Genomic DNA, 12,585 nt, shown 5'->3' on the forward strand with positions numbered 1-12,585 from the left:
TCTAAGTCATCTGATTTGCTGGCATATAGTTGTTCATAGTATTCCCTTATCATTCTTTTTATTTCATCACTATTTTTATAGTTTATATGTTTGGGAAGAATATTCCAATAGTCTCATGGCCTAAGGACCTCAGTGATCTCTCCTCCAGAGAAGAGCCAAGAAGAAAAACTTAATCTGCAAATTGTTCTTTCGTTTATATTATTAAGTTCCTACCACATGTCAGCCCTGTTCCAAGCCCTAGAGACACCATCAGCAAACAAGACTCCACCTCTGACAGTGGGGGAAACCGTAACAGATGCATTTAAAAACTAAGTTCAATGATCGACAACTGCTCTGAGGAAAATAAAATAAGGGACTATAACAGAAAGCCATTGGTCAAGGATTGGGAGGAGGGAGTAATCCAAAACTTCAACACGTTGTACTTTCATCTGCAAATATGATTTGCTACCAATGACCTCTACATACATAATGTAATAAAGACTGTGTACTAACCTATCTCCCAGATAAATACAGTTATTTTTCTATTTACAGAACCATTCCTTCAACCCCCCCTTAGAAGGATAACTCACTTTATTTTATGGAATATTTTGTTTCTGTCGTTCTACACAACCTGACCTGCTTTGTGTGAACTTGTTTCTACAGGTGAAAAAGGAATGATGGGAATAATGGGCTATCCGGGAAATACTGGCCCTCCTGGGCCCCCTGGGAACCCAGGCACCCCAGGACAGAGGGGTAAGTGAGGGAGTAACTTCCCAGGATCAGGAAGCATGAGCAATGTTCTCTTATTTAGCAGAAAAATAAATTCTGTTTTATCCTTTGAGGGAAAAGCAGTTTCCCTGAGAGAACCATGTCTTTGATTTTGGTATTTTCTGTTTTCCTTTTTCCATTTGAATGGAGTTGAATTTTCTCCCTGCCCTCTTATGCCACTACCTTCATGGGACTGCCAGTTTTGGTTTATCTGTCCTCTTTTGTTTTGTTTTATGGTAAGCGCTGCCAATTTTTGAATCCTTATCAACTACTTCAAGAATCGAGGAACTCAAGTTGCGACTTCTGTTTTCTAGGTAGCTTTGGAATTCCAGGAGCAAAGGGTGAGAAAGGGCCCCCAGGAGCCAAGGGGGAAAAAGGAGACAAAGGACCTCGGGGGCCTTCTCAAATATCCAATTTACTGGGGGACAAAGGAGAACCAGGCCTCAAAGGTACAGCCTTCTGTTCAGACTCAGAACATCAGAGCTGGTTCTGAGACTGAGAAATATCCAAGAAAATCCCTGTAGTTGACAAATGAGGACAGTGAGACCTGGTGTTTCGTGTCCTGCTCATGGTCACAAAGCCAGCTGGTGGCCCAAGCCTGGACGAAAACGGGGTCTTCTGTGCCGTACACAATAATATGTTGTCTCCTTAATGCATGACTTTTTATTTCTATGTTAATTCTGCATTTGGGTCCGCTGTATTTAAATTGCTACTAGTCTGTTTTAAGTTATAAGTCTCAGGGGCGCCTGGGTAGCGCAGTCGTTAAGCATCTGCCTTCGGCTCAGGGCGTGATCCCGGCGTTCCAGGATCGAGTCCCACATCGGGCTCCTCTGCTGGGAGCCTGCTTCTTCCTCCCCCACTCCCCCTGCTTGTGTTCTGTCTCTCACTGGCTGTCTCTCTGTCAAATAAATAAATAAAATCTTTAAAAAAAAAAAAGTTATAAGCCTCAAAACCTCCTTTTTGCCAAGTATGACAAAAGTAAACTTAGATTGGCATACAAAGTTTGTTTGTCACTTAGCCTTTTGCCTGCCTCAACAGCCACATGACAGATATCTATTCAACAATTACACCGTTTTAGTACCTATTGGCCGGGTATTTTATTATGTCCTGGAGACACAGAAGTGAGCACAGTAGAAGTAGTACCCTGGTCATGAGGAAACGTACAGCTAGTGGGGGGTAGAGGGGAAGAGACATTAGTGGGTCTGTAGGCATTTTATGTATAAGACCAGGTAGTAAATATCAGGGGTTTTCTGGACCGCATATGGTCCCCGTTGCATATTCTTTTTTTCTTTTTTAGTGTTTGTCTGTTTCTTTTCAACCTTTTAAAAATAGAAAAAACCAGATTTGGCCCACAGGCTGTAGCTTGCCAACCCCTACAAACCCAAAGCAAATAAATGTGCTAAATAATATGGTTTTTTTTAGATTGTGATAAATGACATAAATAGAAAAAACAAATGTTACAAAAGGAAATAAGTTAATCACCTGCCCCTCACCATTCATTTGTATATGCTAGTTTCTTGCCTGGGCATCTTGTCCTGTTTCATGCTCTTTCCACCCAAATATCTCCTGGTCAGTCTTACACATACACACACACACACACACACACACACACACACACACACACGAGTCCCCTCTTGCAGAAAATTTTCCCGGTAGCATATTGTGCCCAACTCTATTATAGAACATATCACACTGGGTGGTAATTGTTTATTTACTTGGCTGACTCACTAATTAAACACTAAAAACTTGGAGAAAGGGAACGGGATTTATGTTTCCAGTGCTCGGCACAAGACCTATTAATTAGATACTCAGTCCTTATGTGAATGAATAAGGATGTAAGCAGGAGAACAGCCCCCCGAAGGGAATCTGCTTGAGAAAAGGCACAAAGCCAGGCCGTAGACAGGTTGGTAAGTGCTTCAAATGCCAGTGGAAGGAGTTTGTAATTTGCCCTGTAGATATTACAGATTCCAGGAATATTTTTAAGCCAGAGAATAATGTGATCAAGACCATGGTTTATGGCAAGTAGGATGGTGTTGTGGGAAGTTTATGAGCTTTCCAGCTTACAGAGCTGGATTCACATCCCAGCGTTACCACCAGTTGATGATGACTCTAGATTAGTCTGTGACTTCACAGAGGCTCAGTTTGTCATCTTTACGCCCAGTCCGGAAAGGCTGGAGCATAGACTGACATTGGCTGCAGATTAAATAAGATAAATAAAGGAAAATAATGTTCACTGTGTACTAATTACTTAGTAAATGATAATTGTAATAAATGGACCTGAGAAAGAGATAGTCTGGCAAGAACTGTGTAGTAAATGGTCCTTTGTCATTACTAAAAAAAAAAAAAAAAAATTAAAGAAGCTATATTTAGGCCACTAATTCTTAAAATGTTTGTTTAAAGTGTAAATATTATCATCGCTACTGTTATTTAAGAACTAACTCGTGCCAGGCACTGCGCTAATAATGCTTTATTGATATTATCTCATTTAATCCTTTTTTGGAAAAGAGCCCACATCTGCCCATGCTCTTAACAAATATGTGATGTGGTATTACAATAACACCTCATCAAGTTAAATCAGGAAGTAGAAAGTCTGATAAAATTCTAATCTGTGTTTCTAATACATGGTTTTTAACTTTAGGATTTGCTGGAAAGCCTGGTGAGAAAGGAAACAGAGGCATTCCGGGGTTACCAGGTTTCAAAGGACACGAAGGGCCACCTGGACCACCGGGTCCACCAGGTATAGCTGATTCTCTGATAGAAATCTCAGGCTCTACATGTTCCCAGATGTAAATGTAACCGAAATGTGTCTCTTGACTTATTGGGTTGAATATGAATTTTGCTCCCACAGTGTTCCAACAGACATTTGCTTTGAAATTAAACCCACATGCAGCCATTTATAGTCAGCCTGTATTAGCTAAAAAATATTAACTTGCACAAAGTTGTATTTTTGTACTACAAATGTTATTTTGACATTGCTGATATGTATTATGAAATATACATACTATAGTCTATCACAGTATCAGATATCAGAGAAGAAAATCAGATAACGATTAAGAGGTTTTCAGATCTGCCTCTTTTAAACAAGCTACTGATTTTGCAAAGAAAATTTTCAAACTGAATTAACATAGCTCCCTCTTCTCTATGACCATGTCAGTGACAAAATATGTTACGTGGGCAATCACATTTCAGTATTGCATTTGGAAATCTGTTGTTATATGGTGGCAGGAGCCCCCTCTTGTCTGCTTGCGTTGGTCCTAGGATGATTGTGATGTTTGAAATCCAAGAATCTAACTTTCTCTAATTCTGCCTTGTCTGGGTCCTCAGTCCCCTCGTCATCTGGAGGCAAAAAGGCAGCTACACAAGCACTTAAACTAGCTGACTTGGCTGCTCAGAATTCATTCATTCATGCAAACAACAAATATTTATTGAGCACCTGCTATGTCCAGAACCGTGCAGGGCATGTGACTATTTAATTTGTTTTCAAGGCCTCAGGGGAGATCCGGGCATCACTGGGAATCCTGGAGAGCCAGGACCACGTGGTGGGCCAGGAAGCATGGGGATCATGGGGGTGCCAGGTAAGGTGTAAGATCCTATTATGAGCTTAAAGCTCATGCTGGCTCCCAATTCTAAATTTTGTTTTGTTTGTTGTTTTGCTTTCTCACCTGATGGAAAGTTGGTGTAAAACTAGATTTACTTTTAGACAAATGTACTGTGTGCCATTAGAACACAAGTGAGAACAAAGTGCTCATATTGTATAAAAATCATCTGTTATAACTCCCCGATGCACTCATGATTCTGAAAAGCCAGCTTCTTGGGAGAAAGGTGGTTTGTGCCAAAGTTAGAAGTGGAATGCTTCAAGATCCCTGAGTTGCCCTATCTTACTTGACTTCTTTCCTAATCTCAGGTCGTAAAGGACACAGGGGAACTTTGGGACTACCAGGTTTAACTGGGAGACCGGGCCTCCCAGGTGTTCATGGTCTCCGAGGAGATAAGGGAGAGCCAGGTTATTCGGCAGGTACATGGCCAGGACCACCGGGACCAAAGGTATACGGGCCGCTGAAGTAGTTACGTTTTGGTGGTGGAGTGAGTCTCTAAGTATCAGCAAGTGTCTGGATTCAATGTGGGCAAAGGACACTGACATTACCTCTGCGTTTTCAGGCAACTACTTGGGTTTTTTTATCCTCTTTCCACAACTCGGAATGCCTACCATACAGCTATCAGCTTATGAGCTTATCCCTCCCGTTTCAATCCCCTAGGAATGGCTCATCACCATCCCGCAATTTACCTGTGCTGCCTTTGCATCTTGCACTGGTTTCCGCAAATACCGTTGCTATCCTGCTCCTGGCACTGGTCACGGTGCTGGCACATAGCAGACATGTCATATGCGTCGCTAACTAAATAACTGAATAACTAAATGCAAGCAAACATAGTTCATATATGATTCTGATCACATATCCTGCTTATATGAGGATTTTAAAGGTGTTTAACTGACTTTAAGGGAGACTCAGGATTGCCAGGTGACATGGGAAGGAAAGGAGAAAGAGGGCTACCTGGCACCACTGGACATTCGGGGCCTGCTGGAACTGAGGGAGCCCCTGGAATTCCCGGAAGTCCTGGCCACCCAGGTGAGCGTGGGCTTTATAACTCTGAAAGCCAGAAGCATGACACTTAGCATAGCCCTTCCCTCCTGGAATCAGCTCCGTAAACAGGAAGCTGTTTAGGTTTTTGCACTACAGTTGCTTTTATTCAACTTTGACTTTCAAATTCTTAGACACTAAGGAACAGTGAATTGATCAAGGGGGTGCCCAATTTTACTGATCAGCCAGTTTGGTGGGCTGACATCTAAAATCCTGATCCTGTAGAGGGCACCTGGCTGGCTCAGTTAGTAGAGCCTCTAACTCTTGATCCCAGGGTAGTGAGTTCAAGCCCCATGTTGGGTGGGGAGCCTACTTCAAACAAACAAACAAACAAACAAACAAACAAAAACAACAACAACAAAAACCTGATCCTATGAATGAAACTTAAGTGCTGTCTCAAAGAATTCAGCCTAAAGACACAAAATGTTAGTTCACTGTCCAATCTCATGATATTTGTATTAGTTTTCTAGGGCTTCCATAACAACAGAGACTGGGTGGCTTAAATAACAGAAATTTATGTTCTCACAGCTCTGGAGGCTGGGAGTCCGAGCTCAAGGTGTCAGCAGGGTTGGTCTCCTCCGAGGCCTCTCTCCTGGGCTTGTATTAGGCATCTTCTTGCTGTGTCTTTACATGGTCTTCTCTTGTGTGTCTGTGTCCTCATCATTTCTTCTTGTGAGGACCCCAGTCATATGGGATCAAACCCCAATGACCCCATTTTAACTTAACTGCTTTTTAAAGACCCTATCTCCAAATACAGTGATATTCTGAGGTACTGGGGTTAGAATTCAGCACGTGAATTCTAGGGGGGGAGGGGACAATTCAATCCATAACACTGTTGCGATTTTTTTTTCTGGCCTGTTTCCAGGTTGAGCGTTGGCTTTCTTAGTTGCTTACCATTTGAGTTTAAGTTTTTCTTTTGTTTTATTAAAAACAACTGCCAAGCTACTGAGTTGCCACTTACTTGAAGATACTATTTAAGCGATCTTTTCAAATACTGAAAGGTTCAGTGGATTTGCTGTTAACTCCCAGTTAAAGTAATACATCAGATACCGGGTGGTCCGTGTGGTTGGTGCGCACACAACGTTGAAAGGGATTCGACACATCTCCCATGTGCTTCTGTGGAGAAAGAGCCAGGACAAAGACCCGAGGGCCAGTGTGAGCACAGGCGACTGTAAGAACTGACCGCTTCGGCCATCGTTGTAACCATTCATCTTGTGCTATTCTCCTTCCTTCTCTTCTCTCTTCATATATAGGAAAGCCGGGCCCTGATGGTGATTTGGGGTTAAAAGGCATCAAAGGCTTGCCTGGTTCTCCAGGAGTCAAAGGCCCTCCAGGTTCCATTTTTGTACTTTGTCTATTTCCCCTTCACGAGGGAGGCACATTTTCTCCTGAGGTTGGAATCTCTGTATACCTTCCTATCTGCTGCCCCGCAGAAGGCAGCTCCCAGTTCCTCGGTCCTGGGACAAAAACGCAAAAACTGTGAGCTTAGGTATTTTTACCTACCTAACTCAAAGATCTGCCAACCCACACATTCTCAAGTGATAATCCTCAGGATAGTGTTTTATAGTTCATAGTTTTCACTGTGAATTGAGCATCACATAACTACAGTTCTGGGAAAGGAGCACCGTTAACAATTCTACACACAACATCTCTTTTCTCAGGACCTCCAGGATTCCTAGGACCTCCTGGACCGGTGGGTATGAGAGGCAGCCAGGGACGCGATGGAATTCCTGGGCCGGCAGGAATAAAGGGAGAAGCAGGTACAACTTGCTCGTTACCTCGGATCCCCGGCTTTATTTTGCACTGAATGGCTAGTGGCAGTGTAATCCTTCACGGCTCTGGGGAGTCTTCTCCCACAGAACTGATGATCTTTAACGGGATCTGGATGTTCGGTAATTAAACTGCCTTCTATTGTGAAAGTGAAACTGACCAAGCGGCATAAATGAAATTAACCGCATATAAAATAGTAACACTCCAAAATGATCTCTTTCAGGTTTGCTGGGGGCACATCCAGGCCCGAGAGGGAGCCCTGGTGCTCCAGGTGAGACTCTGACCCTGACAGTAGCTTCAAGGACAGAAGCTAATCGAAATGCATAATATAGCAAATAAACTTCACATATTGAATGAAAGAAGTCCCAGTGGTAATATAGGACATTTATATTCTTGGTTGTTCAAGTAAAAATGCTTAAAAATGATTACCATCATAACCAAGTGAGTGAATTAGAAACTGTGAACCAGTTTTGGAACATCCTTCTATTGAAAGTCTTTAAAAATCAAACAACGTGCTGTGTGTTCCTTTGTTGTGGTTGCTGCCTCCTCCAGGAGCATCCCTCCCTGCTATTTGGAGTAGGGAGGGTAGTAATCGCATGCAGTCATACCACGAATTCTTTCCCACCTTGTTATCTTCATCGCTCTGATTCCCACCCCCAGAGCCCCTCGAGGTTCATGCTACTTTTTATTAAGGGCTACCGGTAACTCTCTCAACACCGACTATGGCAGTGTACCAAACATGTCATTCAAAGGACGTACAGATTTTTAGTTTGACAGACTGAGAGTCTGGATTTCTCATGCCAGTGTTTGACAAGATAAGTAGCTTCTTCAAACTTTTTCCATGTTGTAGGGAAACCTGCCAGAAGAGATTTTAGATTGTTTTCACCTTCTACTGACCCTTCCCAGATGTGGGTCCTGCGGAGAGGAGTATTTTATTAGCAAAAAGAGCTCTACCTAATGAAGACCTCTGGGTGTGAGGCTTACAGGATCCGGCAAGGAGTAGCTGGGTGCTACTGAGAAGCTCAGAGGGGCAGGAACTGCCTCTTCACCTACCAGCCCAGCCATGCAAAGTCTACAGGAGCTGCCCTTTTTCATTTGTCTCTTGATTATGGTGTAGTCTCTTTGGTTGAGCTCAATGTCCTCACACCTCCCAGACCCCACCTTCCCCCAAGAGCATAATGGCTTCTCCCAAACCACAGATCAGTTTTAGAATGATGGTCAAAAGGAGAGTTTCTGTCCATTTTCCTAGGCTAAGTTCACAGTTTAACCATTTGGAATGAGAATACTTTGGCATCTATTTGGAAATAAAATATGATATAAAATGATCATACCTTAAGTAAAAAGCCCTTAAAAAATAACAACTAGGGGCGCCTGGGTGGCACAGCGGTTAAGCGTCTGCCTTCGGCTCAGGGCGTGATCCCGGCGTTGTGGGATCGAGCCCCACATCAGGCTCCTCTGCTATGAGCCTGCTTCTTCCTCTCCCACTCCCCCTGCTTGTGTTCCTTCTCTCTCTGGCTGTCTCTATCTCTGTCAAATAAATAAATAAAATCTTTAAAAAAAAAATAAAAAAAAAAAAATAACAACTAGCCTAATTACATAAGTAAATGACTATGCACCTCAGTCCCCATAGGATAACTAAATATGGAGAAGAGTTCATTGAGACTTGGAAGGTATGAATCCTTTTAATTAGTTTTAATTCTTCCAAATGCCAAAAAGAAATCATATTGTAAACAAAGAAGCATCTTTCTGGGCAGGGACTTTACAACTTAAGATCGCGTCTCGGTGCCTCTGACCATTGCCAGACCCTGTCGTACAAATACAGCATTTCAGAGCTTGAAGTGAGCTGAAATCATCTACCCCTGTCTTGGAAGTGCACAAATTACAGGCAAAAAAAAAAAAAAAAAAAAAAAAAAAAAAAAAAAANGAACATGATAGACAAAGGCTGAATATTCATCCATTTCATCTTGTCATTGCTGTCTTTTTTTTTTTTAAGATTTTATTTATTTGAGAGGGAGACACAGAGATAGCGACAGAGATAATAAGAAGGGAGGAGAGGGAGAAGCAGGCTCCCCTCTGAACAGGGCGTCCAATGCCGGGCTGGATCCCAGGATTCTGCGATCATGACCTGAGCTGAAGGCAGACCCTTAACTGACTGAGCTACCCAGGAGCCCCATCCCTCTGTCTTCCTGAACAATATCTTCCCAAGCCTTTTCCTGTGCTAGCCCTCACTGTCACTTTCCCTTCTTCTCCTTCCTGTCTCCTACGTGTGTACCATTCACTATTTCTAAAATAACCCAGAGACAGGAAAGAGGAGGGAGTGATTATTTTCAATTCATATGTTTCCCATTCATGAACGTCAAAGCACAAGTTCCTTGAAGGTTCTCCAAGTTGAAAAATATTAGTAATTAAGTGGTGACCTTTTGGGTATCCTCTTTGGTAAATCCAAACCTCCAGCCACATTTGTCCCTTTCAGACTAGTGTTTGTGTTCTGGGGGGAGAAGCAACCAGTGGACAGAATAGGCATCCCAACTTTGTTGCTTCTTTGTCTGGGTGTAGCAGATGACTCTTCAAATGTGCACATCAGTGTCAGGAAGTTTGGTTCTGAATGCCTTCTTGAATTGTCGGTGATTAAATAATGGCATTATAATTAAAGTTCATCAGATAATAATTGTAGCATATAGTTACAGAACACTTTAGAGCTTACACTACACTTTTCCATCTGTATATCATCTCACTTGATCTTCAAAGACTGAGCCACATCAGGTATTAACCATCATTTTTAAAATAAGAAACTGACACATACAATAGTGAGGTGACTTTGCCAAAATCAAACTGAATTAAGGCAGAAATAAGTCTTGGCTCACTTCCTTATAGACCTATATTTCTTTTACCAGCCTCTATTAAAAATATTTTGTGAATCTTTAAGCACAGTGTCCCTGCATTACTAGAGATACCCCTAAACTGTAACTCCAAGTATAAGGGCATTACGGAAATGTACTAAATCTTTTTCTTTGCAGGAGCCAAAGGAGACGGGGGCATCCCGGGCTTACCTGGCCTCCCAGGCAGGAAAGGGGCAGTGGGAGATGCGGGGCCACGGGGACCCACTGGCGTGATGGGACTCCCAGGGCCACCAGGTTTTCCTGGCGCAATCATCCCTGGCCAGAAAGGAAATCGAGGCCCACCAGGCTTCAGAGGAAACCCAGGTAGAGGGTCTACTTTTAAATAAGATAAAAGAAAAAAAAAAAAAGAGTGTTTGACAACAGAAGCTTTCAACCTTCTGCCAGTGCGACGTCAAAGCTTCTTTTTCCCTCTGCTCTTCGGCTGCTCCCACCCACTTGCCTCACATAGAGGGCAGCAAAGCTGCTGGTGGTGGTAGTGGTCTTGTTAAGTTTTCATTTAAAATCCAGTTAGTTGCATACAATGTAATATTAATTTCAGGTATACAATATTTATTCAACACTTTCATGCAACACCCGGTGCTCATCAAAGCTGTTGGTGTTGTTGAGGCTGTTGGGAAATTAGTAAATACCAAATGAATAAGTCTTAAAGAGAGGGATACATCCCATCACCAAGATTTATTGAGTTGCTACTCTGTGTGGAGTACTGGGCTGGGCACAGATCCTGCTGTAACAGAACTTCGGGAGGGAGAAACAGATCCTGGCTTGGGCCAGGTGTTTCCCTGGCACGATCTCTGTCTTTACCACAAGCTCATCACACTCTTCAACACAAAAAACATGCAGGGTAACAACAGGTGCAGAGTTTGCCCGTTGTCCAAAAATATCACCCACAGAACCAGCTGACAGGCCCTTTGTAAATTCAGGTGAACCTGGTCCTCCGGGACCTCCAGGGAGCCACGTAAGAGGCATCAAAGGAGATAAGGGACTCCTGGGTGAGCCTGGCCCCAGAGGTCTGCCTGGAACTGTAGGAGCTGAGGGGCCACCGGGTCCGCCGGTAAGTGTGGAAAATTATTTTTACCTCTTATATTCTTCTAAATCAATTGCCAGGGTTAGATGTACCCACAGGCAAAAAAAGATTCCCATTTGTGATGCTTCTGTGAGCCCAAGGGAAGGCTCTGGAAGGTTCAAAGAATCTTAAGAGTTGTACAGATTTGGCCTCTAGAAGTTTGATTTGTAGGGGACCTTTTTCTATGCCATTCCTGACTTTTTCTTGTTTAGACACTGAACAATTCCAGTAATGGGATCTTAAAAAAACACCTAAGAGTTTGGGATCACTCTAGAGGACAACATAATTTTTCTCTATTAGTAATGCTTTCAAAGTTATCTGTGTTCTCCCTCGAATGTCTATGTACTTTTTCCCTGTTGATGTCCCTTCCAGTGTTTGTAAGTAGCTGCCACTTCCTTCCAGCATTTTCTCCCCTGATGAATACCTGTGTTTTTCAAATTCAGCTTAACCCTTCATCAACACTGCCTCTATTCTGAATATATCCTAAGTTGGTCAGTATCTCCCTTAAAAACACAGCCCCTTAGACAAACACCCCCTGGGAATAATAACTCAGTTCCCCCATGGAGTGGCTCAAGGAGGGAAGAGTCTCACCATCTTGAACATCACTATTTCATAATCCAACCTAAAATTTTGCTTGGGTGGTTCAGCTGCCATGTCACCACACTGTCACTGGCCAGTGAGCTTCTGGTCAACCAGAGTATATATATCTATGTATGTATACATAGATATATATGTATATATACATAGATATATGTGTGTGTGTGTTTAGCACATGTGTGCACATGCACACATCTACCTTTCTCTCATGAAAGGCTTCTAAGTTTTCTCCATTACTTTTAGTTCTTGTCTGTATGTGACTGGGGTGCAGAACTTTCACATTTATTTTTTATAGTTGTCATTGTGTTCAGTTAGGCTTATGCTCCCAGCCTATGAAATTCTCTGAATTTCTCACTGGACACGTGGGCCATCTTCCCTCTCTTTCTCCTTAGCTGCATATTTGAAAAACCCGTTTCCCCTGTTTACGTCAAATTCTGGGCGATTGGTAAGGAAGTCAGAGTGTATCGTAGATGCTTTGTATTTTCATCAGTGATGGGCAATGAGGTACTTTAGCTTGGTGGTGTGTCAGGAATCATGGTACATTCTCTTGAGTTCTCTCGGTATTTGGTTTCCAGAATCTACCTTTTTAAGACTTTTTTTTTTTCATGAAATATTTGCCCAGTCTTTGGTATCTCTCATGTTCTCCATGATTCTTTGAAAGTGGCGAACACTGGTCCTATAATCACAGGGAAGTCCTTCTAAGGACACTGGGCTGTGGAAAGTAGTGTTTGGAAATGTGATCTCTCTTAAGTCCACTGGGCTTCTACATTTGCACCTGAAAGGTAATTCTTCTTGAAGGATGTCAAAAATGGCTCTGTGCCCTGAACAGCCCTCTCCTTGCCTGGAGCTGCTCCCTCCTTATCCAAGCTGG

General features: G+C 42.7%; 1 protein-coding gene across 1 annotated transcript in view; it reads left to right on the forward strand.

Annotated features, from left to right (window-relative positions):
* The window catches only part of COL4A3 (collagen type IV alpha 3 chain), a 126,709-nt gene that overhangs the window by 100,458 nt on the left and 13,666 nt on the right, over positions 1-12,585 (forward strand). Inside the window, exons 19-29 of the mRNA XM_034642590.1 lie at positions 643-732; positions 1,062-1,196; positions 3,386-3,484; positions 4,233-4,322; positions 4,652-4,791; positions 5,246-5,372; positions 6,638-6,718; positions 7,046-7,144; positions 7,378-7,425; positions 10,172-10,357; positions 10,975-11,105. Coding sequence (XP_034498481.1) covers positions 643-732; positions 1,062-1,196; positions 3,386-3,484; positions 4,233-4,322; positions 4,652-4,791; positions 5,246-5,372; positions 6,638-6,718; positions 7,046-7,144; positions 7,378-7,425; positions 10,172-10,357; positions 10,975-11,105 — 1,226 coding nt within the window. The remainder of the gene's footprint in view (positions 1-642; positions 733-1,061; positions 1,197-3,385; positions 3,485-4,232; positions 4,323-4,651; positions 4,792-5,245; positions 5,373-6,637; positions 6,719-7,045; positions 7,145-7,377; positions 7,426-10,171; positions 10,358-10,974; positions 11,106-12,585) is intronic.

Source organism: Ailuropoda melanoleuca, chromosome 2, assembly GCF_002007445.2.
Source record: "Ailuropoda melanoleuca isolate Jingjing chromosome 2, ASM200744v2, whole genome shotgun sequence".
In the NCBI taxonomy this organism is placed as follows: domain Eukaryota; kingdom Metazoa; phylum Chordata; class Mammalia; order Carnivora; family Ursidae; genus Ailuropoda; species Ailuropoda melanoleuca.